General features: G+C 42.3%; 1 protein-coding gene across 5 annotated transcripts in view; it reads left to right on the top strand.

Moving 5' to 3' along the window:
* LOC119968075 (zinc finger MYM-type protein 4-like) overlaps positions 1 to 26683 on the top strand; it is a 385591-nt gene that overhangs the window by 280439 nt on the left and 78469 nt on the right. For all 5 annotated transcript variants that reach the window (XM_038801168.1, XM_038801166.1, XM_038801167.1 and 2 more), the window contains 5 exons: positions 4522 to 4689; positions 5710 to 5788; positions 10261 to 10525; positions 22546 to 22708; positions 24572 to 24784. In XM_038801168.1, coding sequence (XP_038657096.1) covers positions 4522 to 4689; positions 5710 to 5788; positions 10261 to 10525; positions 22546 to 22708; positions 24572 to 24784 — 888 coding nt within the window. The remainder of the gene's footprint in view (positions 1 to 4521; positions 4690 to 5709; positions 5789 to 10260; positions 10526 to 22545; positions 22709 to 24571; positions 24785 to 26683) is intronic.

Here is a 26683-nt window from a genome sequence, read left to right on the forward strand (position 1 = left end):
CAGGTGGAGGGGTTGGGTGCGCCAATTGAGCTGGAGGAGCTAGTTAAGGGGATCGGGCAGATGCAGTCAGGGAAGGTACCAGGGCCGGATGGGTTCCCGGTGGAATTTTATAAAAAGTTTGTGGACCTAGTGGGCCCCTTGCTGGTGCGGACACTCAATGAGGCGTGGGAAGGGGGGACTTTGCCCCCGACGATGTCGCGGGCGCTGATCTCGTTAATCTTAAAGAGGGACAAGGACCCCCAGCAGTGTGGTTCATACAGGCCCATATCTCTCCTCAACGTAGATGCCAAGGTGCTGGCAAAAATCCTGGCCACCAGGATAGAGGACTGTGTGCCAGGGGTTGTACACGAGGACCAGACAGGTTTTGTGAAGGGAAGGCAGCTGAACACGAATGTGCGGAGATTGTTGAATGTCATCATAATGCCGGCGATTGAGGGGGAGACTGAGATAGTGGTGGTGCTGGATGCAGTGAAGGCCTTCGATAGAGTGGAGTGGGGGTACTTATGGGAGGTGTTGGGAAGGTTTGGATTTGGTGAAGGGTTTATTAGATGGGTGAGGCTGCTATATGAGGCCCCAATGGTGTGCGTGGCCACAAATGGGAGGAGGTCGGAGTACTTCCGGCTTTACCGAGGAACCAGGCAGGGCTGCCCCCTGTCCCCCTTGTTGTTTGCATTGGCAATCGAGCCGCTGGCGATGGCGTTGAGGGATTCAGAGAGGTGGAGAGGTTTAGTGCGAGGTGGGGAGGAACATAGGGTGTCGTTGTATGCCGATGACCTGTTACTGTATGTGGCGGACCCAGTGGGAGGGATGCCGGGGGTGATGGAGCTGCTAGCTGAGTTTGGGACCTTTTCAGGTTATAAACTAAATTTAGGCAAGAGTGAGGTGTTTGTGGTGCACCCTGGAGGCCAGGAGGAAGGAATTGGTAGGCTCCCGCTTAAGCGGGCAGGGGACAGTTTTAGGTACCTGGGGGTGCAGGTGGCCAGGGACTGGGGAACTCTTCACAAACATAATTTCACCAGACTTGTAGATCAAATGGAGGAGGAGTTCAAGAGGTGGGACATGCTGCCATTGTCGTTGGCGGGGAGGGTGCAGTCCGTCAAAATGACGGTGCTTCCGAGGTTCTTGTTCCTCTTTCAGTGCCTGCCCATCTTTAACCCCAAGGCCTTCTTTAGGAGAGTGACTAGCAGTATCTCGAGCTTTGTGTGGGCACATGGGACTCCCAAGAGTGAAGAGGGTTTTCTTGGAGCGAGGGAGGGATAGAGGCGGGCTGGCGCTACCCAATCTTTTGGGGTACTATTGGGCGGCCAATGTGTCAATGGTGGGTAAATGGGTGATGGAGAGTGGAGGGGCGGCGTGGAAAACGGCGTGGTAACGGCACCGTTGCCGCTCTCCCCTAAGAGGTTTACCACGAGCCCGGTGGTGGCGGCGACCCTAAGAATCTGGGGACAGTGGAGACGGCATAGGGGGGAAACAGGGGGCTCGATGGAGGCTCCACTGGGTGGCAATCATCGGTTCATCCCGGGGAACAAGGATGGGGGATTTAGGGGGTGGCAAAGGGTGGGCATCAGTAAACTGAGGGACCTGTTTAATGGCGGGAGGTTTGCGGGCCTGGGGGAACTAGAAGATAAATTTGGGCTTCCCCACGGAAACATAGAACATAGAACAGTACAGCACAGAACAGGCCCTTCGGCCCTCAATGTTGTGCCGAGCCATGATCACCCTACTCAAACCCACGTATCCACCCTATACCCGTAACCCAACAACCCCCCCCTTAACCTTACTTTTATTAGGACACTACGGGCAATTTAGCATGGCCAATCCACCTAACCCGCACATCTTTGGACTGTGGGAGGAAACCGGAGCACCCGGAGGAAACCCACGCACACAGGGGGAGGACGTGCAGACTCCACACAGACAGTGACCCAGCCGGGAATCGAACCTGGGACCCTGGAGCTGTGAAGCATTTATGCTAACCACCATGCTACCCTGCTGCCCCCATGTTCAGATACTTGCAGGTAAAGGCGTTTGCTAGGCGACAGGTAGAGGGATTCCCTTTGCTGCCCTCGCGGGGGACGATGGACAGAGTGCTATCGGGGGTGTGGGTCGTAGAGGGGAAGGTGTCTGACATTTATACGGTAATGCAGGAGGTGGAGGAGTCGTCAGTGGAGGAGCTGAAGGCTAAATGGGAGGGGGAACTTGGGGAGCAGATAGAGGACGGGACTTGGGCGGATGCCTTGGAGAGAGTCAACTCTTCCTCTTCATGTGCGAGGCTTAGTCTCATCCAATTTAAGGTGCTGCACCGGGCCCACATGTCCGGGACTAGGGTGAGTAGGTTCTTTGGGGGTGAGGACAGGTGCACCAGGTGTTCGGGGAGTCCAGCGAATCATGCACATGTTCTGGGCATGTCCGTCACTCGAAGAATTCTGGAAGGGGGTGGCGGGGACGGTGTCGAGGGTGGTTGGATCCAGGGTCAAACCAGGGTGGGGACTCGCGATTTTTGGAGTTGCGGCGGAGCCGGGAGTGCAGGAGGCGAAAGAGGCCGGTGTCCCGGCCTTTGCGTCCCTAGTAGCCTGGCGGACGATCTTGCTACAGTGGAAGGATGCGAGGCCCCCAAGTGTGGAGACCTGGGTCAATGACATGGCTGGATTTATAAAGTTGGAAAGGGTTAAATTTGCCCTGAGAGGATCAGTACAAGGGTTCTATAAACGGTGGCAGCCTTTTTTGGACTTCCTGGCTCAAAGATAGGTACCTTGGTCAGCAGCAACCCGGGCCCCCGGGGGGGGGGGGGGGGGGGGGGGTGTTCCTAACTATAGTTTCTATATTTTTTTTCCGCTGCGGTTATGTAATTTAACACTGGGTTAACTTAAGTTGTTGTTAATATGTTGCGTTGTTCATTAAGGAGGGGCGAAGGTTTATGATTGTTGTTATTGCTGTTATCGTTGGTATTTTAGTATGGTTTGATGTTGTTGTGTAAAGTCAAAATTGTTCAATAAAAATTATTAAAAATTTAATAAAAAAACATTTTATTGAACTTTAAAGCAGATTCAGATTGATATTTTAAATAAAGCCTCCCTAACTGGATCATTAACATAAACTATTCATAAGTCAAGCATATTATGGGAATGTAATGTTGCATTAATTGGTAGTTTTAGATATATTACTTGCAAACCTCACAAAGGATCATATTTGTCTAATATTTTGTTAACCCGATGAGAATTTTTCAAGCGTTATGACCACAGCATATGACATTTGCTCTGGAAGCCAAATCATAGAGGGAAACTCGTCTTACAGACCATATCCCATTTTTTTTCTATTCCACTCTTGTGGAAATGCAAGAGAATTCAGAACAAAGCCTGCTTTCTGAAAACAGACTTTTCTGGTTTCTGGATTGCTACTTCAGATTTTGTACCTTCTCTCAGCACAGAGCTATTCCCAAGATGTCTTCCCCACACAGCCAACACTATTCAACTCAACATCTCCTTAAATACCCTTGTTTGCTTTAATCTTCGATTCCATTGTCCTCAGTACCTCTTTGAACTCAGCTTTTCCAAAAATCTAGAAATTTTTTTTCTTTTTATTACCTCCCCATTTGTGTCAAATGACCCCTCATTGTTTACTTGTGAAACCATTATAAGTTGTTAAACCTCCTTATTCCATGTTGAAATTTAAGTGCCTAGAAGCCAAATTCCTGTCTATATCTGAATGTAAATTTCTAAACCTAGCCTATTTACTTAAAGATCCACTTCACCATAGCCTCTTATTAAAAATGCATGCATGTAGCACCGTTACCCATCTCAACTCTCCCAACCAAGCTGTCTTGAAACTTTCCCCACTTAGCCCCCACACCCACACACACACAGCCTTCTTTACAGAATAACACAAAATATTAAAAGAAAATCCATCTTGACAAAAGATCATAGCTAGCCAGCAAAGGAAAATTTATTTTTAAAAAATATTTTTATTACGGTTTTTTGAATTTCATTGCAAACTTTACATGGTCAGACATGACCGAAACATGTACATACAATACTTTACATACATTGTGATTCAATGAATTTTCTAGCAACATGTCTCTTGTGGTTATTTCTCTTCTGTCTGTCATGGTTTTTTTTTGGGTGCATTTGTCCCCCCCTCCCCCCCCCCCCCCCCCCCCCCCCCAACCTTCCTTTCTCTTCCTTATTCCACCGCCCACCGACTTTATTGTTGCTGGCGATGAACAGGTTTTGAAACAAGTTGGCAAACAGCTTCCATGTCCTGTGAAAGCCTTCTTCCAACCCACGGATGGGGAACTTACCTTCTCCAGCCTGATGAATAAAGGAAAATTTTTACCTAATGAGTTAGTGCTGGCATTTTCTGCTCTGAAGATGCAAATATAAAACCAAATTGGGTAAAATTGTTTAAAAAAAAGTTTGACATTCAATTTTCCAGCTGTGGATCGAGATTGAGCTCTGAAATGCTGGTGAGTTAAAAGTTCAATATGTTTTGAAGAATCTTCACAGAAAAGTGTTTTTTTTTCCCTAGGAAAAGAGCTTAAATTCACACCGACATACTGAAGCTCTTAAAAGCACTCCCAACTCCAGTTTTATGCCAGGTATGAAAATAAAAGATGAACCTTTGGATGAAGGATATGAGAAAGCCTTGGCACCACAAGACGGTGCAAGAATTAAGGATGAGCCCGATTTTTTACAGGTATAGTTAAGTTTGATTGTAATCACACAAATATTAAAACTTGAAACCAGTGAAATGAGGAATACAAGCATAATGTAATCTATTAGATAAATGTAAATCTTGCTTTCCCATTTAAATAAAAGTTAATTAAACCGTCACCAGATTGGTTTATATAGTGTAGTGTTGTGACAGGCAGAATTTTTAATCCACTCGGAAATCGATGTAATGTGATAAGTGTCTCTTTATCATTCTCAGTCCCTGCCATGGTTCTCCAGTGACAGGGCTGCCACATATAAGGTATTATGAATTGCTACAATTAAAATAAAGACTTGCATTTATGTACCTTATAATGTTTTTCAGAAATATCTCACAGCAAAGTATTTTGAAGTGAAGTTTTGACCAAAATTTAGCTTTTAGTATATTCCTGCCCACACCAATGAGAATTAATAATTTGCTTTGGAAGACCAAATGTATTGGCCAGGACATGGGTAAAATATGCACTTTTTCCAAATAGTGCCCATGAGACCTCAAGAGTTACCTGAACACTTGGGCAGGGCATTAATTTACCATTAACTGAAAATGTTAGAAACAAACAGAGCCATTGTTCCAGATGTATGACCTTTCATCAGACCAGAGTTTTGATGAGAGGTAATCATTGGCTTGGTTTCTCTCTCCATGGATGCTGCCTGTCTGCTGAACGTTTCTAGCACTTTGTTTTTGTTTTGGATTTTCAGTAACTGCAGCATTCTGTTTTTCCATCAATTTAACATCTTTTTTGAAGGATGGCACATTAGTACCGCACAGATTGTGTGCTCAGAACCTAGGTTGGATCCAGAGACCAGAATGTTGTCAACTCAGCGTAATTTTTCAAAAACATTTTTCTTGTTCATCAGTGGTATGTTGGTGAACTAAAGTAACTCCAATGAAGTTATCACATCTTAAGCTTAACTTTTCAGAAATTTAAGAAGTGCAAGCATCAGCAAAGTCCAAGGCTGATTCTTTTCTGCAACTGTGAAAGCAAAAGTATATTTTTTATTTCAGGCATATGGCCAACATTCCAAGCCTCAGGAGTCTGATATCCGAATCAGCGCCGTGTTCTCAGTGAGTGGCAGTCCCCTTGGTAAGCATTGTACAATACTGTTGTTGATTTGGTGATCAATGACTTTCTCTATGGAAGGAGGTGTCTTAAAGGTGTGGCAAAAAAGCTCTGCATTAACAAAACACAATTTTAAAAATTAATTGTGCGATCGAATACCATCAACCTGAATGATGCTGCATTGCACAGGATAGTAATCTGAACAATGGTGAAAATGCTAAAAGGCGCTCTTGTTGAAAATTCTGAGGAACTGTTTGACACACACAGCTAGTTTTCGAGCATTCCTGTTCCCTTCCGACCTTAAAAATTCTTCATAAAACACCAGCCTTGGGAATGAGGCCAGGAATGAAGAGTCACAAGGGAGAATTAATTTTTAAATATCACAAGGCTGAATGATTGGAACACATTTTCATCAGCTGCACTCCCCTGATCCAGTGCTGCTGTACATAAATAGAACTTTGCCTCAAGATTTAAGATTCAAATGGTTTGTTGTGCTTACATTTTCATTAAAAGGGCCAGTATTCCATGTATCAAATTGTGAATGATGAATTGCTAACTTAAACTGCCTTCATTCCAAACAGGTTAGGATTAGTGGAGATGTATTTATACTGGAATGTCTGAAAGGCTCACAAAAGATTCCGTACCACTAAACATCTTCCATTTAAAATGTTCGGATTTGTTGTTAACTGTTTATAGTGACCGTTTGCTTATTGTGACGACTGGGAAGGCTTTTGGAATATTGGATTATAAGTATTGGGCAATTTAAGGGTTAAAAGCCTGGGGGTAGAGTGTGTTTGACTGCACTGGTCATGTTTTAGCAGCCAGAAGATGACATTGACAAAGGAATGTGTTTTTGAGTCTAGACTAATGGACTGTGGCTTGACTGGGAAAGTCCCTGGGGAGTTGATGTGTTTTTCAACCTGCAGAGATCATTTGGGTTTCAGCTTGAAGAGATGAGGTAATCACTGGGTTGAGCCAAGGAATAGAGAGAGACATTTTGAAAAGTTTTAGAGAGGCAGTTTTTGGAGAAGGCTTTGGAGAGAGGAGTTGAATTCCGATCTGCTTGACGCAGAGTCCACAACTGTCTCACAGTAAGATAGTTATAAAAGAGTAATATGTAAAGCAGAGCAGTGAACCAGCTTTTTGAAGATGTTCAGCCAGAGTCTGAAGGGGTACTAACAGGAGTCCAAATCTGTTCTGTGGTGCAATTATTACTTGCCATGCTGATTTTTAAGATCGATTGAGAGCAGTATGTTTCTTGTTGTTCAAAGGTAAATTGAGTAGTAGTGTTTAAGGCGTAATTGTAAGCTGTTCTTTTTGGGTGTGAAGTTAGAAAGTTTAATATGTATTCAAAATGAAGTTTGTTTTAAACACCCAAGTCCTATTTCTTCATGTAAGCACTCCTGGAGTGAATCATTCTTTCCGCATAGTCTTTGAAATAAACTAAAATATTGGGGTTTTGGTCCAGTATCCTAGCCACTCTTGGGGCCTCTGGTCTCGGTTCATAATATTGTATGATCAAAATCTTTCTGCTACTTTTATAGGGGTCATTTATAATTGTCACTGCTGTTCTGTTGCACTGAGCAGTTTAGTAATTTCATTCGATAGTTGCCTCAGTTTTAGCCTTGCTAATCTAATTTATAGTTGAAGTGTTGTTGCTCATCATTGGCTTGCCGTTTAAATATCGGGAATTAGACTCTTCAACAGCAGAGCGTCTCTCAAATACATGGTTCAGAATGAGAGCCCTATTAATGCGTGTGGTTTATACCATTTACTCTCTTTGCCGTATCCCAGCATTCTGGCATAACCCTGTTCAGCTGCTAAAATTACTGGTAAAAACTGATCAGTGCCTCCTTTACAAAGCCAGATTTGGGATAAGAGCAATCTGAGCAGCATATCAAAGCGGAAAGGCTGAGAAGTTTACAGTTCAAATTAATCACAATAACTGGATTGCGCAGTATAAACAGAAAATGGCAGAAATATTCAGGTCTGGAAGCATCTTTGGCGAGAGCAACTGAGTTAACTTGGCAGGTCAACACCTTTTCCTCTGCTCCTATTTCGTTTCCCATTTCTTTGCTGTTTTTTGGTTTACTCTATTGTTTCTCCCCTTCTGCCATTCACGTCTCCTCTCGACATGTATTTTGTTGCCTTCCCATTTTCATTGGACTAGCACCATGGAATCTTTTTCCATTTAATCTCTCCTACCTTGTACCCAATTACAGACCTTCCCTTCTGTTCCTTTTCCCAACCTCCTCTTTTCACTTGCTTAAAACCTATTACAACTCAAACATTTACAGATCTGAGGAAAGGTCATTGACCTGAAATGTTAACTATTTCTCTTCCCCACAGATGCTGCCAGATCTGAATAGTATTTCCAACATTTTCTGTTTCAGATTTTCAGCATCCACGTTATTTTGCTTCTGGATTCTGTTGTATCCAGTCATTTCCAGTAAAATTCCAGCAATGAATGTATTATGTACTTCCACTGCAAGTTGCGATATAATTATAAAACTAGAACATCAGAACCAAGCAGAAAGGTCAATAAAACAAACATTCTGAAATTAATTCCTCATTTGAAAGGGAATTTTGGTAACTGTTGTTTGTATTTATTGCCTTGCATTTAAGTTTCCCTGTGCGACGGCTGGCTACATGATTGTCTTGAAGCTCATTTTTAATCATTACCTAAGAGTTAGGCTGACACTGGAATTGGATCTCATTCTCATTTACTCATGTCCATACTCGTGCTATTCCCGCGATTGCTATTTGGTAGCACAGTGGTTAGCACTGTTGCTTCACAGCACCAGGTTCCCAGGTTCAATTCCCAGCTTGGGTCACTGTCTGTGAAGTCTGCACATTCTCGCCGTGTTGCGTGTGTTTCCTCCAGGTGCTCCGGTTTCCTCCCACAAGTCCCAAAAGACGTGCTTGATAGGTGAATTCGGCATTCTGAATTCTCTCTCTATGTACCCGGACAGACGACTCGGGGATTTTCACAGTAACTTCATTGCATTGTTAATGTAAGCCTACTTGAAACATGCGTCTCCTGACTCAGTAATATAATGAGTTAGGCCTGCTCCATTCTGCTGACTCAATTATTTTATAAAATATATCATTCTTCACACTTGTACAGTAGAGCAAAAATGATTTTATTGCATCAGTTACTGCAAGTGCTATTGAATATATTGCAAATGAAATAATGTGCAAGTAAATTAGAGCATTACTGTGGATGTAATTGTTTAATTTGGTCTGTTAGCAAATATTGAGATCTTTAATTGAATTTATTAAATTCAAATTTTGAGCGTGCTACTGTGAAGAACATGACTCATTAATATTTTTTACAAATTTAGAGTACCCAATTTGTTTTTTCCAATTAAGGGGCAATATAGCATGGCCAATCCACCCACCCTGCAGATCTTTGGGTTGTGGGGTGAGACCCACACAGTCACGGGGAGAATGTGCAAACTCCACATGGATAGTGACCTGGGGCCGGGATCGAACCCGGGTCCCCAGCGCTGTGAGCAGCAGTGCTAACCATGCTCCACCGTGCCGCCCCCTACTTATTAATACTTAATTCTACACTAACCCCTTTAAAATAAATTATTGCATCAACAGAGGAAATTGTATTCATAAAGAAATATCTGCCAAATATTTAGCAATCTTTTTTCTTTGCTGATTTCCACCTCCTGGCTGGAGTGTGGTTCCATAGGTGTCGGTTGGCCTGCCAATTTTGGCAGTGTTGGTCAGCAGGCGTTTAAGCTATGGGACCTTCCAAATTCAGCTAAGCCCATTTCTTACCTACAGATATGCAGTTCCAACTGGGGTCACTAGATGTTGATCAGGAGCAGGCTGTTTTTCTTCTTGAGCTGTTGTAGAGCTCATGCTATTCCTGGCTGACAACAAACCCAAGTCCTGGCTGTTTTACTATGTAAACCTGCTGAATCCTGTGCTTCCTGGAAGATTTCTACATTTTCCTCTTTTTTTTTTTAAAAACAAATATTTGATAGCATAACTTTACAATATAAATAAACATAAAATTTTAAACCATTGTGAATCATGCACTTTTAGAGCAGTTGACCTGATGTTGTTATTTTGAAGTTATTGTTCGTAATTATTTTGCTAGCGGCAGTACCTTTCCCAATAGCTGCAAAGATTGGCAAACTCTTCTGCAAAGAGTCATCCAAACTTGAAACGTGAGCTCCCTTCTCTCTTCACAGATGCTGTCAGACCTGCTCAGATTGTCCACTATTTTCTGTTTTGTTGCCATTTGTTTTATGACGAGCGTTTCTGTCGCTCATTCCAGGGGTTAGAATATAAGACTCCTACTTGGAGAATCATCAATGAAGGCTGCACTTAGTGTGCGGAGCAAGGGGAGAAAAATCGAAAAAGGAGTGTTTATATGCTTAATGAAAATAACACAAAATAGGCACAAGCTCATTGCAATTTCAAGTTTGTTCCAGTGTGTTTGCCTTATTTTCAGACATTGTCTTATTGTATTGCAGTGTCACAGTTGGTGCAACCAAATACGCCAAATACTCTTGGCTCAGCAAAGTCACCTGCAGGTGGCAGTGGGCAGCCAGCTTCAACTCCTATGAGTGTACGGGTCACTTGTTCAGGATGCAAGAAGATTCTAAAGAAGGGACAAACTGCCTATCAGAGGAAAGGCTCAACCCAGCTCTTCTGTTCCACCCTTTGCCTTACTGGACTCTCAGCATCTGCACCAAGACCAGCCCCTCCTCCGAAAAAATCCTGCCATCTCTGCAACAAGTATGACCTACCTTTGATTTAATAGTATTTATTTTAACAGTATACTCTGAGGTGAGCACGCAAGCTACAGTTTAGCCTGGGAAAATTAGAAGCGATGCTTTCTACTTGGTCAGTAGCTGGTGCTGATATTGGTGAGTACAGCATTCCCGGTTAAACCCAATCCATTAAATCACAGCTAATCATAGGAAGTAACAGTTCTTTTATGTGGATCATACACCAGAGCAGATTCAAAGTGTCCCTTTTTGTTCAGTTACATGTGAACTGCTCAATTAGATTATTTATTCTAATTATGTTGAAGCATCCATAATATTTTAATTTGCTATGCATTTGGAAATAAGGACTTATTTCTGCACTAAGGAAATACCTTTGTACGTAAGACCAATGAGCAAGGTGGAAAATTATTAGAAGTAGTCCGTTCATGGCACCATTAGGTATTATTTATTTATTTATTTATAAATTTAGTGTACCCAATTCATTTTTTCCAATTAAGGGGCAATTTTGCGTGGCCAATCCACCTACCCTGCACATCTTTGGGTTGTGGGGGCGAAACCCACGTAAACACGAGGAGAATGTGCAAACTCCACACCGACAGTGACCCAGAGCCGGGATCGAACCTGGGACCTCGGTGCCGTGAGACTGCAGTGCTACCACTGCGCCACCGTGCTGCCCTACCATTAGGTTTAATGTCCATAACAAGTTACGCTTTAACTTTCAAGGGGAAGTATATTGATTTCTTTTTACAGTTGAAAATTGTTCATGAAAAATTACTATTATTCTTTACTTGCATTCTAATGTTAGCACTGCCTCATTTACATGATATGCATTTGTTATTCAATATTTGTTCAGTTATTCAATCTTTCTGCATTTTCAACATCCAATAGCCACTTGTGGCAGATCTACTGAAATAATTGAATTGTTATCGACTGATTCTTCATTAGTTGACCAGTCAAAATCATTGTCATTAGAGAAGACATCTCAGGGGCGCTTCAGAGTAACTTTACTTTTCTCCCGGGTTACTTGCTTACCAGTCTTGAGAATATCTTGCCAGAAGCCTCAATAAGCATTGACTTGTTTGTTGTTGGCTGCTCAAGAGGTTTCATTCATGTTCAGAGAAAACAGGAAAAGATGGCACAGTGGTTAGCACTGCTGTATTGCAGCATCAGAGACCCGGGTTCAATTCCGACCTTGGTGTCTGTTTGTGTGGAGTTTTACATTCTCCCCGTGTCAGCATGGGTTTCCTCTGGGTGCTCCGGTTTCCTTCCACAGTCCAAAGATGTGCAGGTTAGGTGGATTGGCGATGCTGAATTTCTCCTTGGTGTCCAGGGATATGTGGGTTGGGTGAGATTGCTGGTCAGGGATGGGGGAGTGGGCCTCCGTTAGGGGTGCTCTGCTGGAGGATCCTGCACTGTGGAGTTTCGATGATTGTTGTTTATTTACATGATGTGGGCTTTACTATGTTTTAAGAAAAATGTAACATTATAGTGCAAACATTATCACAATCGCAAGAGCTGTTACAGTGCAAATGAGGCCATTCTTCCCATCGAGCCTGCGCCAACTCTTCAAATGAACAATATGACTTAGTGTCTTCTCGTGTCTTTTCCTCATACCTTTTCACATTGTTTCTATTCAAATAATCATTAAAATCCTTCTTGAATTCCTCGATTGAACCTGCCTCCAACGCATTTCCACTCAGCGCATTCCACACCTGAACCTCCTGAACCACTTGCTGTGTTAAAAGGTTTTTCTCATCACATTTGTTGCGAAAATAAAGGTAGTTTTATGAGATTTTTTATTTGTATTGGTAAACCGTAGAAATTAGTTTTTTTTTAAATTTAGAGTACCCAATTTTTTCCCAATTAAGGGGCAATCAACCTCACCTACACATCTTTGGGTTGTGGAGGTGAAACCAACACAGGCACAGGGACAATGTGTAATCTCCACATGGACAATAACCCAGGGTTGGGATTCTAACTCGGGTCCTCAGTGCTAACCACTGCCACGTGCTGCCCCTAAAATTAGTTATAGTTTTAAGTGTGTTTAATTTAATGTTTCTGTGCCTGGAAGTGCTGGACAAAGGTGTTTGTATATATGGGGTTTGGTTTCAATTCCAAATGTGATTCTATTGTGCTTAGAGAGGGCATGATGAGTAAATAAACCAGCAGTGGTTGTTTAGCAACGGGGGCTGTGTAAGGTAGAGCAGCTTTTAAGTTTTTGTTGAGCTAATTTGATTGCAGCTTGAGATAGGTAATGAGAGAGAAGGCAGCTCTCTCAACTCTGCTCGAAGCAATTGGTTTTAGAAGTCTAAAGAGGGAGCATCTCTCACAGCCTTGCCAGAAGAAAAGCCATACTGTGGAGTAATGGTTAAGAAAACAGATGCCGGAAATCTGAAGACCAGCTAGTTGAGAATAATTGAGAAATGAAGAGAAGTTTCCAAGAAGTCTGAAGTGAATAGAATAGAGGAAACTGGGAACCAGACAGCTTACTGTTCAGTAAAGTCACAGACAGTTGAAAAGGCATTGGATTGTGAGAGGCCAGAATGATATCTGCAGTCGTGTTTAGGTTTGTGAGAAATTGCCACAGTTTGGGAGACATTATTTGAAATAATTGTGGAAATCGGTGTCTGGACCGTGAAGTTTGAGTAAAACCCTTTGAGACAAAGGAAACCTGAAGGGAGAGGTGAAAACCTGAAAGTTTGATGGGAGCAGTGGAGGGAAAGTATGATTTAAAAGGAGATTTGTAAGTGTGACTTTTTTGAAAGCACTCCTGTGGAAGCTGGAGTTTAGTGAAATAATATGGTTCATGGTATAAGAATCATCTGGGGGTGATTTTGAGGAGTAATCCACAGCCATTCACTTGGGTTCAGAGAGGAGAGTGTCCCTTACCACAATTATCTTGTGTGCTTAAAGGGAACTTTGTGAGACAATGGGACCATTTTAGCTTAAGGTGTACTTCGTAATCCGTGTTAATCTTAAAATCTGTGTGTAATTGTTAAAGACAAGCAGGGAGTAAAGGAGCATTGTATCATCCATTTTTTCATGTTTAATAATTTGCGGTCCTGTGACTCTGTTCCTCCATGTTTTATAAAAAGTAAAGGTTACCGTACTTTGGGTCACGGTTCCATTCTGGGATCATCCTGTCCAGTATGTGCACCATCAGGGATCATAACACACGATGTTTTGATTATATAAGGGCCATGTGCCCTTGAGTCCAAAACGAAAACTGGAAACATTCCAGTGAAAAGAAAGGTATAAATTGATTCAACCCCAAACCGTTTCTTTTTTATGATCAGTGAATAATTCGTGGAATTACATTCATGTGTCTGCTTTTGTAAGCTCATCTTTAAGTTTTCTGTTTCATTCAGTGTGGTCTCCATTTTGAACAGTTCGATTGTTTCTATCATAGTGAACAATTAGACAGCAGCAAAAAGAATTGGCATGTTAGAAAAAGTTTATTGATAGCACTCTTATGAGTCAGTAGGCCCTGGGTTGAAGTCCCGCTCTAGAGACCTGAGCACAAAATTCAGTGTTACAATACAATGTAGTGTGCTGAGAGATGCTGCACTGTTGGAGATGCAGCCACATGGATGTGACATAAAAATAAGGCTTCACCAACCATCTCCGATGGATGTAAAATATGCCAAGTCACCATTTTGAAGAGTAGGGGAGCTCTCCCCTCAGTCTTAACCAGTATTTATCCCTAAACTAACATCACTAATGCAGGATATATCTCATTGATATTAATGAGAGCTTGCTCTGTGCAAATAGGCTGCCCTGTTTCCTACTTTACAATGTGAGCTTCAAATGTATTTAGTAGGCTGTAAAGCGATTTAGGATGTTCTGAGGCCGTCACAGGTGCTCCATAAATTTGAATCTTTCTTTAACTGTGGCAAAGGTTTGTTGTACATGTTTCTCTTGATTTCAGAGCCGTTGCATTTAATTTGACCATGTTGTAAGATGCGATTGGTGGTGGGGAGGGGGGAAAGAGGGAGAGAGAAATGTGAACACCAGTGTCATTCAGATGGCCTTTTAGTTCATTTGATTGGTCCTTTACTTTGATGTTTTGTGTACTCACTACTTGAGTGAAGCCAGTGGCCTGGACTCAACTCCACCCTTCTTGTTTGTTCTTGCTGCTGATCACCTGTTCCTCTGGTTTGGTTACCATTTATATGAGGAAGTATTTCCTGGAACCTATTCTAAAGTTGCACTGAAAACTGCACTTTGCCTTGTTGTCCTACAACCAAGACACACAACTATTCTGGGTTTGCTTTATTCAACTAAATATTTGTGTGCTTCTGCGTCCCACTTCTGAAATATCTTTATTCAAGTCTGATATTCCAATTTGTCATTCTGGGGGTGAAGGGTATGTGCCCAAGAAAAGGATGGCCATTGGATGACTTGCACCAGGTTGATGCTATCTTGCCTTTGCTTGATGATGTTTGCCTTCTGGACTGATCAAGCCCTCTTGTTCTGGATCCACCACTCTAAGAAATAGCATCTCCATATTTATCCCGTCTAACCCGTCGATAAGATTGTGACTTGACCTGCTCAACTCAGTAATGTAAATAACCAAGTGTGTATAATTCCTCATCATTTTAATCCTGCAATCCTGGTGAGGCTACACTTCATGGTCTCCATGGTCAGTGTATCGCCCCTAAGATGTGCCCCCCAAATTTGAACACACTACTCCAAATGGGGTCTGACCAAAGCTTTACAAGTACAGTTTCAATTTCTCACTTTTCTATTCCAACATGATTGAGACAAAGCTTTACATTTCATTATCACTTTCATAGAATTTACAATGCAGAAGGAGGCCATTCAGCCCATCGGGTCTGCACCGGCCCTTGGAAAGAGCACCCTACTTAAGCCCCATTCCTCCACCCTATCCCCTTTATCCCAGTAACCCCACCTAACCTTTTTGGACACTAAGGGCAATTTAGCATGGCCAATCCACTTAACCTGCACATCTTTGGACTGTGGGAGGAAACCGGAGCACCCGGAGGAAACCCACGCGCACACTGGGAGAACGTGCAGACTCCGCACAGACAATGACCCAAGCCGGAAATCGAACCTGGGACCCTGGAGCTGTGAAGCAACTCTGCTAACCATTATGCTACCGTGCTGCCTGTTGGATTTATTTTTGGATCAGTGCACTAGTTTTTAGTGATGGGTAAATATTGACACTCGGGCCCTCTCCACAGCTCATTGTCGCTCATCATTCAGGATATATTACAATTGCTTCTTTTTCTGTTTCCAAGCTGATGATCCCACACTTTACTATGGTGAATTCTATCTACCAGTTTTGGCCACTTGCATAATCTGACCTGTTCAACTTTCTACCTCCATATACACAACTTAGTATATATTTCTCCGAACTTGGTGACACCTGAAAATGTGTACATAACGCTCTCTTTTCACTCATCCAAGTAATTGAAATGTACATATATATATGTTATATATGGAAATATTACACATACACATACAGTGCAAACCTGAGGCCTGGAGAGCACCATTTGTCAAAGGCCAATTGAAGAATGTCCTTTATCTTTACTCTAACTTACTCTCAACCAACTAGCATCCAATGTCACAAACTTTTTAAAAATAAATTTAGAGTACTGAATTAATTTTTTTCCAATTAAGGGGCAATTTAGAGTGGCCAATCTGCTTACGCTGCACATCTTTAGGTTTGTGGGGGTAAGACCCACACATACTCGGGGAGAGGGGAAAATGCAAATTCCACACGGACAGTGACCCAGGGCATGGGTTAAACCGGAGTCCTCAGTGCCACGAGGCAGCAGTGCTAACCACTGTGCCACCCCTCCCATGTCACAAAGTTTCCTCCAATTCCAATTTCATTTTTGGTGGTCTGTTGCATGGAACCTTTCCAAATGTCTTGTGAGAATACATTTCTGTCGCCCTTTGACATGTAACATTAACCATGTAAATTCTGGCTTTCTTCTGAGCTGGTCATGTCATTTTGAGTGACTTTTCTCCTCAACTTTATCTGAATGAATCCTATGTTGTATGTTCATGACTGCCAATGGAAATTTTATGTGATATTTTATCCAAAACCCTTATACTGGAATCTGGATAACTAAATTGACAGAATCAAAACTGCTGCAGGGCAAAAGTGCTGTAGTGTCTGCACCAGCTCTTGAATGAGCAATTTGCCTATCTTATCCCCGTAATCTGCACATACAGAAAATTGTCTTAATTCCTTTTGCATGCCTCGATGAAACCAGCATCCACCACACTCTCAGGCAGTGCATTCCGAACCCTGCTGTGGAATCAAGTGTTTTCTTTTGTCTCTTGTGCTGTAAATCTATGCCTGCTTGTTCCCTTTGCTGAGCGTGAACAGTTTCTCCCTATCTACTCTGTCCAACCCCCATATGATTTTTGAATACATCCATCAAATCTCCGCTCTCTCTTAAAGGAAAATAGCTCCAACGTCTCCAACTTGTCTTCAAAACTGAAGTGCCTCATATCTGGAACCATTCTCCTGAATCTTTTTTGCACTCTCTTCAATGCCTTCGCATTTTCCTAAAGTCAGAGCCCAGAATTTGATGCAGTACTTCAGCTGAAGCTGAACTAGTGACTAATACAAGGTCAACTAGGTCTCTTTGCTGTTGCACTCTCTTTACCCCTATGAAAAAAGCCTAGGGTACTATATGATGTATTACCCACGTTCTAAACTTGGCCTGCCACCAGCAATGACTTCAGCAAAAATCCAGGGTCCCTCTGCTCCTGCATGCCCATTACAGTTGTATCATTTAGTTCATATTATCTCTCTGTTTTTCCAACTAAAATTAATCAATTCACATTTCTACACATTGAACTTCATCTGCTAGTTGTCTGCCCATTCCACCAACTTGCTTATGTCTTATTCAAGTTCTACACTATCCTCCTGAAGTTGGTATCACCTGCAAATTTTTAAATTGTGCTCATGCACCAAGATCTATGCATTAAAATATAATGTAAAGCAGGGGTACCAACACTGATCCCTGTGGAACTGCCCGGTGAGCTTTGCTCCAGACCAAAATACATACATTAACCACGACTGTATGTTTCCAAATTTCAGGGTGGCACGGTGGCACAGTGGTTAGCACTGCTGCCTCAAGGCACTGAGGACCAGGGTTCGATCTTTGCCCTGAGTCACTATCCGTGTGGAGTTTGCACATTCTCCCGTGTCTGTAGGTCTGACCCCCCACAACCCAAATATGTACAAGATAGGTGAATAGACCACGCTAAATAAATTTATTTTAAAAAAAGTTTCCAAATTTCATAATCATGTTACTACTTCCCTTTTATTCAGTGAGCTCTGACATGGCTCAAATGTGTGTTGTGTGGCAGTTTATCAAACGCCTTTTGGAAGTCCATGTATGACACATTTCCTGTGTCAACTCTTTCTGTTACCTCTTCAAAAAATCTCAAGGTTAGTTAGACATGATATTCACTTAAATATATGCTGGCATTCTTTAATTGACCTGCATTTGTCCATGTGACTATTAATTTTGTCGTGGATTAGTGTTTTCTGAATGCACTTGAGAAAATGCACAAGGAGATTGCCCCGCACGTCCCACGCAAGGACTGTATAACAATTGTCCAGATAGTTACCCTGCATTGGGAACTATTCAATTATCTGATATAAGTTGGAGACTTTGGATGGTTCTGACTCTCGGATGAATAGTTACCCAAGAAAGGTTAGAAGAATTAAAACTGCTTCTAACTCCTGAGTAACTATTGTATATTGCCTGCACGCTACTGCTTCCAACTACAAGCTTTTACCATCCCAGCCCAGACCACCAGAGTGGCTAGGAGATTGGACTGAAGCCCCAATATTTTAGATTATTTGTAAGACTGTGCGCAAAGAATGATTCACTCCAGGAGTGATTGCATCCTGGAAGAAATAGGGCTTTGGTATTTTTAAAAACAAAAACACTACTCAATTTCCTATTAAACAACAAGAAAAGAAACTTAGAGCTCAATCTTGCTTTGGATGAATTATGGACTCCGCAACATGCAGATCAGAATTGAATTCCTCTCTCCAAAAATTTCTCCAAAAACTTGCTTCTCTAAAGCATTTCAAAATCTCTCTCTCTATTCCTTGGCTCCACCCCAGGGTTTTAATCCTTAAATTGCCCAGTACTTACAATCCAATATTCCTGAAGTCTTCCAGTCATCACACCGCTCTAAGCCCTTTGTTTAGAAAGGATTCATAGGAAATACTCACCAGCCAATCACCTACTTATTTCTCTGGGATGCCACACAATATTTCTTCCCGAACAACGGCTGTGAACCCACAGACTTGTCCCTGATAATGACTGAGAATCCCGCTCTGCTCTCGCTCTTTCCTGCCACTCGTCAACACTTCCCTTCTAAGAATGGAGAAGCAGCAGCAATACTCACCAACGAATCAATGCACAACTTTCCAATCGTGTCGCAGTTTGATTTTTCTTCTCTCCTTCTCACTTCAGTGATGATAACCTGCCTCCCACTCTCTTTGCTGTGATGCTGACCTGCCTCCCACTCTCTTTGCTGTGATGCTGACCTGCCTCCCACTCTTCCTACTCTCTTTACAGTGATGCTGATCTGCCTCTCCACACCTTTTGGTGTCTTCACAATAATGCTGAGCTGTCCCCCCCCCATTCCTCTTGGATTTTATTAATTTAATTTTACGTGGTCAGATTACGTTCTGTGCTAGGTTATCCCATGGATTTTATAATCAAATTCAAACTCTGATGGCCACAGAAACCGAATGTTCAAAACCGAGGTACTCTTGGTTCTTGGGAATGTTGTCATGAAAGTCTTCACCAGACCCATGTGACAATCTGTATGTCGAACCCTTTCAGAGTTAACTTGCCAAGTAATACTGCGGTGACCCATTTGCTGTGACAGCCTGTATTTTCTTTTATACAATGTCGATTTAAGCGCAAAATGTTCTGGGGAGCATTTTGAAACTGGTTTAATTGGTTTCTTGACTATGACATCATTTGATCCCAAGAATGACCCATGGAACCGAGGGTTGCCAAAGGGATGAACAACTAAGAAGCACAGGGTAAATAGAAAGCTGATTACAGTGTGGTGAGGTCCATCTTTATTTTGTTTGGCAACTGATAAGAGTATGAATTAGTGAATGGAGAAAACCACCAAGGCTCTTTTCAAATGAAACAGTTTTCTGTTTGGCAGTCTTCAAACAAAACCTGGTGTTGAAGCAGATCTCAGAGCGGAGACTACATTACTGTGTGGTGTACAGTTGAAAAAGATAGCACGAAAGATGGGAAGAACGAGGGATTGTGGATTGGACAATTGCACTTGCTGCTACTGGGAGTGGTACAAGAACCACCAGATTTTTTAAAGTGATTGGCGAAAGTGCTTTCTGGGGATTGTTTGCCATCAGTACTGTCGTTATATGAGTGAAAGAGTTTGTAGATACACACCTCGTAAGTGGTAACCATATCTCAGGACATCGGATGGAATACAGCTGTTGGTGAATGTGACGAGCCAAAACAATTGGATGGGAAGTGAGAATGACCACAAAATGGAGTCTAAGTTGAAAAAACTGAAATCCCACAAGATCGCACATTTGTGCGAAAAGTAATGAGTGCTTGTAACAACTGAGGCGCATCTCTATTGTTTCAACTATTTAAAACAAATGTTACCTTTTTATTTGAAATATTCTTCATCTTTTAATTAATTGTGATGACTGGAAGACTTTTTTGGAGTATTGGATTCTAAGAATTGGGCAACGTAAGGGTCAAAAGCCCGGGGTTAGTGTGTTTGAATGCAGTGGTTATATATATTTTTTTATTGCAGGGTCTGGGTGCCTTTAGCAGCAAGGTGAAATTGGCAAAGGAATGTGATTTTTCAGTCTGTGCTAATGGACTGTGATTTGACTGGTATTGCAATCCTAGACCAGACCCAACAGTGACTAGGATACTGGGCTGAAACCCCAATATTTTAGTTTATTTGAAGACTATGTGGAAAGAATGATTCGCTCCAGGTGTGATTGCATGAAAAAATAGGGCTTTGGTATTTCTAAAACTGAACTTTATTATGAATACAATATTAAGCTTTTAACTTCATACCTGAAAAGAACAGCTACCAATTACCCGTTAGCATAACTATGCGATTTCCCATTAAACAACAAGGAAATAAACATACAGCTCTTAATCCACCTTAAAACTAGCAGGGCATCGAGTACTACTTGCTTTATAAAACAGATTTGGCTCTGGTTGGAAACACTTATAACTCTGTGAATGTCTTTATATATCTACATCAACTAGGCTGTTTCAGCCTTTTCCTTGTCTTCAGTCTAGACTGTTTTGCTTTAAAACATTGTTAATCTTTTTTAACTATCTTATTAACTATCTTATTAACTATCTTATTGTGTACTCTGAGTCAGGCAGATCAGAACTCCGCTCTGCTCTCTCAAAACTTGTTGCAACTTATTGCCCCTCTGCCTTTCTGAGCTCCACCAACAATGACCTCCTCGCCCCAAGCTGAAATACACATTATCTCTGTAGACTGCACAAGCACATTAACTCTCCAGAGACCTACCCAATCAATCCACATCCTTCTGGTCAATTTCACCTGCTGTTTACTAGAAGCAAAAGAAAATCCTTTTTAGAAACATGACCATTGCAGCCAAATGCGCTGTACCCCAGGCCTTTAGCTCTTAAATTGCCCGATACTTAGAATCCAACATACTTAAAATCTTTCAGTGTCACACTGGGATAGTCCCTTGGGAGTGAATGTGAAATAAACTAAAATATTGTAGCTTCGGTCCAGTATCCTAGTCACTGTTGGGTCTGGTCTGGGATCATAATAAAATGTTTTGAATTATGTTGATTATTGTTGTAATCTTTACTTTCTTTGTAGTCTTTATTAATGTCACAAGTAGGCTTCGGGTTTGCTACAATATAAGTTTTACAAATCGAAATCTTTCTTTCCATTGTTTGTGATGAGGATTCTTTTCTTAAAGTTTACCGGTCTCTACAGGAATTGTTGCAATACTCAATCCAATATAGTTCGAAGTGTCCCATAGGCCAAGATGCAAAGATAAATAGTCAGCTCTCATTTGGCATAATCCTTCAGCAATGGCAGATTAGATTTCCACCCATGGTGGTGTGGCTTTTAAATCCATCTTTAAGTTTGCTTTCAAACCTGAATGATGTCATTGTGAGAGAATTTTTAATACACACCCTTGAATTTAACTGCTTTCCTAACTTTGGTAGCAACAATGGACAGTTCTCTCCTTCCAACCAAAGGAGGGAGAAGCATGGTAGCAGGAAAGCACGGAAAGCAGGGTAGCATGGTGGTTAGCATAAATGCTTCACAGCTCCAGGGTCCCAGGTTCGATTCCCGGCTGGGTCACTGTCTGTGTGGAGTCTGCACGTCCTCCCCCTGTGTGCGTGGGTTTCCTCCGGGTGCTCCGGTTTCCTCCCACAGTCCAAAGATGTGCGGGTTAGGTGGATTGGCCATGCTAAATTGCCCGTAGTGTCCTAATAAAAGTGAGGTTAAGGGGGGGTTGTTGGGTTACGGGTATAGGGTGGCTACGTGGGTTTGAGTAGGGTGATCATGGCTCGGCACAACATTGAGGGCCGAAGGGCCTGTTCTGTGCTGTACTGTTCTATGTTCTACCTGCGTACGAGAGAGGGAAAATTGCATAATGAAGAAAAATAAATCAACAAATGGAAGTTTTACCCGACTTTTAAATCAGACACCTAGAATATCACATTCAGTATGATTTCATATCCTCAGTGTGTGGACTATTTCATCTGTATTTGGACACGGCAGTATTTATGTTTTGCCTCACTATATTTCTGAAACTGCTGCCTATTATTGCACAATATGGTAGAAGAAATGGTTCGGAGGCTAGCATGATGGAAAAGTACCCGACTGATATTTGGTTTTAATTATTTTGGGTAAAGCAGCATCTTGGGCTTGAGTTAATGTGTTTATTTTTATATTAGAGAAGTTGCTCAAATTTTCTTTAAAATGTCATTTAATTTTTTCCCCCCCCAGAGAAATCATGAACCTAAAGGACCTAGTAATGGGTCAGATTGATGGTCGGGGGCCATACAAGGAATTCTGTAACCATAACTGCTTATTCGAGATGAAAAGAAAATCTGCTTCAACAACTAATAACATCACCACCAAGTGCAGCATTTGTCAGAAAGTGTCTGTTGTAAGTCTATCCATTCATATGTCTCCCATTCCTATTCAATTTTTTCCACAATATATATATTTTTAAAATTTAGAACAACCAATTCATTATTTTCCAATTAAGGGACAATTTATTGTGGCCAATCCACCTACCCTGCACATCTTTTTGGGTTGTGGGGGCGAAACTCGTGCAAGCGCAGGGAGAATGTGCAAACTCCAAAAGGATAGTGACCCAGATCCGGGATCTAATCTGGGATCTCGGTGCCCTGAGGCCACAGTGCTGCCCCTTCTCCACAATATTTAATTTCTGATCAAGAATTCAAAATTAAACTGAATTATATTCCAGTTTCTTGTATGCTTTGAATTGTAAAAACAATATTCTGTTGTCAAATAGAGAACAACTCAAGTAAATAACTAACATTGGAAAAATGTTCAACCATCTGTGAGGACATCTCAAAAAATAGTCCAGGCTTTTAGAAATGAGGTTACAATTGGAAGCAAAATAACGGAATTGATATTAACCGAATCACACGGCAATTTGGTTTTTAATTCAATATAAATTTCAACTTTTTAGTGGTCTAATTTTGCTTGCCCTGATATGATATAAATAGATTCAATAATGAAGAACAATCAGACATGTTTTATGTCTCGCACAGGATGCTTCCCTTGCGTCACATGCAACTTTATCACCAGTGTCCTAGGCCCAACATTCTTCAGCTGCTTCATCAATAAACTTACTTCCATCATAAGGTCAGGAGTGGGGATGTTCACTGATGATGTTCAGCACCATTCGTGATTCCTCAAAATATGAGGCAGTCCATGTCCAAATGCAGCAAGACCTTTCAATATTCAAGCTTGGGCAAGCAAGTGGCATGTAACATTCATGCCACACAAGTGTCAGGCCATGATCATCTCCAACAAGAGAGAATTAGACCATCGCCCCATGACATTCAAAGGAATTGCTATCACTGAATCCCTCCTGTTAACACCCTGGGTGGGTTACCATTGACCAGAAACTGAACTAGACTAGCTATATAAAAACTGGCTGCAAGAGCAGGTCAGATGTTCAGATGTTTGGAATTCTGCAGTGAGTAACTCACCTCTTAACTCCCCAAAGTCTATCCAAAATTTGCAAGGCACAAGTTGGGAGTATGATAGAATACTCTCCACCTGCCTGGATAAGTGCAGCTCCAAAGAAGCTTGACACCATTGAGGACAAAGCAGCCTGCTTGATTGGCACCCATCCACAAACAGTCACTCCCTCCACCACTAAAGCACATTGGCAGCAGTGTGTACCATTTACAAGAACATAAAAATGAAGAGCAGGATTAGGCAATTCTGTCCCTTGAACCAGCTCTGCCATTCAATATGATCGTGGCTGATCTTGTCTCTGCCTCAAGTTGGCAGGAACTCACCATGCTTTCTTAGGCAACACCTTCTAAACCCACACCTACCATCTGGAAGGACATGGACAGCAGGCATATAGAAACACCACCACCTGGAAGTTTCCCTCCCAAGCCACTTTAAATCCTGAGTTGGTAATATAATCATCATTCCTTCGCTGTTGCTGGGTCAAATTTCTTGAACTCCCTCCCTAACAGCACAATGTGTATGTTTGCATCACGTGGACTGCAACAGTTCAAGAAGGCACTCAGCATCACCTTCCTCAGGGCAATTGAGGCCCAGCCAGAGATGCCCACATCCCATGAATGAATTCTAAAAATGTTACCTGGTTAACCTATTGAAGTTGGTTCTGGAGATTGAGCTTTGTTTGGAGGTGTTAAATATGCACAAAACTGCATAGGTGAGCATTGCAGTGCTATATTCACCAATATATTCTTCACTGTATTGTATCGTTCATCATAAGATTTTATTCTTTTTTCAGGTGCGTCATGAAGTGAACTACCAAAATGTTGTACACCAACTTTGCAGTGATGTATGTTTCTCCAAGTTTCGAATGGCCAACAACCTTACTATGAATTGCTGTGATAACTGTGGGGCTTATTGTTACAGTGGGTCTGCACAGTGTCACATGCTTCAAACCGAAGGACAGTGTAAGAAGTTCTGTGGTTCTGCCTGTTTGTCTTCATATAAACAGGTATGTTACCTTTTAAACCGCGAGACAAGAATGTAATGCTGAATTGTACTTAACATGATGCCAAATGTATTTTTTTCCTTGCTTGCAACTTATATTTTTGTAAACACGGTGCTCTGTTCCTGTCATCTAAAGGACTGTCCTCATTACAAGGAGGCAAAGTGAATGCCAGCTTATCTAACATTTTGCAGACTATCCATTGTTTTTTTAAAAATAAATTTAAAGTACCCAATTATTTTTTCCAATTAAGGGGCAATTTAGCGTGGCCAATCCACCTATCCTGCACATCTTTTGGGTTGTGGGGGTGAAACCCACGCAGACACGGGGAGAATGTGCAAACTCCTCACTGACAGTGACCCAGAGCCGGGATTCGAACCCGGGTCCTCAGCGCCGTAGGCAGCAATGCTAACCACTGTGCCACCGTGCTGCCTAGACTTTCCATTGTTACTGTAAATCTACAAATTAGATGGATATATGGACTGGACCTGCATAGTACTATGCTAAATATAACTCCAGTGGTGCTACCTTTTTCAGACCTTAGTTGTACAGGATTACACTATTTCACATGATCACCTGGCATTCATTGTTTAGCTCTAGTTCAGGACTGTAGTGTCTAATAAAGGAAGCTCTCAAGGTTTGCCAGCAAGTGAAAGGTGATCTCAAGTCACTGCTTTACCAGTGACAGGACCCCGTTTGAGATTGAAGTGGTGACCGTTGAAATCTGCAGTACACACAGAAAAGGTTACACAAACAGCAACTAACTGATCACGCAGTTACTTACTATATGTAGGGAACTGAGAGTAGCTGGATGACTGAAGGGTAAACCTCATAAGCTCCACCACCCCTTGTGAGTTGTTTGTGTTTTCACTTACCTGCGCTTTGTTCTTTGTCTACACCCCATCATCCATTGCATGAGCAATGTTCATTTATACTCATTTTCTTCTCTCTCTCCTCCTTTCCTGGGGGAGACGGCAGCTATGATGGAGCAGAGACTGGAATGCTTGCAGCTGAAGTGGAGTCCGACAAAGGGAATAACCCCGGAAATGTTTGAATCTCTGCACTGCTTCTTTAACAAGTACACTCTTTGCGTGCAGCCTGAATTTGGGAGTGGTTAATTTACCCTAAGACACCTGTTTCATCCTGAATTAGTTTTGCAAAAGATCTTTGAAAGCATAAGAAGATATACTCTGGCAAATTTGACATTGTTAGACCTGACCACCAGAATACTGCAATATCAGTCAGGTATTCTGATGAATTGGAATGCCATGTTAAAATTAAGGATGCATCAAGTAGCAAGTAATTGTTGGGGTCATTTTCTCATGATTCCGACCTTGGGTGACTGTGTGGCGTTTTCCTCTCGACTGCATGGGTTTCCTCCGGGTCCTCTGGCTTCCCCACACTGTTCAAAGATGTGCAGGTTATGTTGCAGGGGTCGGGCAGGGAAGTGGGCAACGGTAGAGTGCTCATTCAGAGGGTCAGCGCAGACTTGATGGGCCACATGACCACCTACTGAACATCGGAATTTTATGATTCTATTCTATGATTCCAATCAATGAGTAAGTGAACTCTACAGAACAGGATAGTCTCCGAATCTGCATGGAGTTGCTGATCTCAACTGTGGCAGTGATGGGTTTACACAGTGATGGGTGATAGAAATCAGCTTTCCTGGACTTTCGGTGCCGTTTGCGAGCAGGTCGACCGCATCGAGAGGAGCTCCCGCCGGTGGCCACTATTTGCAGCTCTTTCGAGGGTTTCCCCGATTCTTCGCTCCCCCCACCCCCGATTTATTGTCGGCCTTTGGGGCCGTCCCTGGCATCAAGCGGGGCCGATTTGAAAACCGGCGAGGAACCCCGCGCGGGTGTCGGGCGGCTGGTGCTGAGGCTTCGGGCCCAGCACGCGCGG

The sequence above is a fragment of the Scyliorhinus canicula genome, chromosome 1 (genome assembly GCF_902713615.1).
Source record: "Scyliorhinus canicula chromosome 1, sScyCan1.1, whole genome shotgun sequence".
NCBI lineage: Eukaryota > Metazoa > Chordata > Chondrichthyes > Carcharhiniformes > Scyliorhinidae > Scyliorhinus > Scyliorhinus canicula.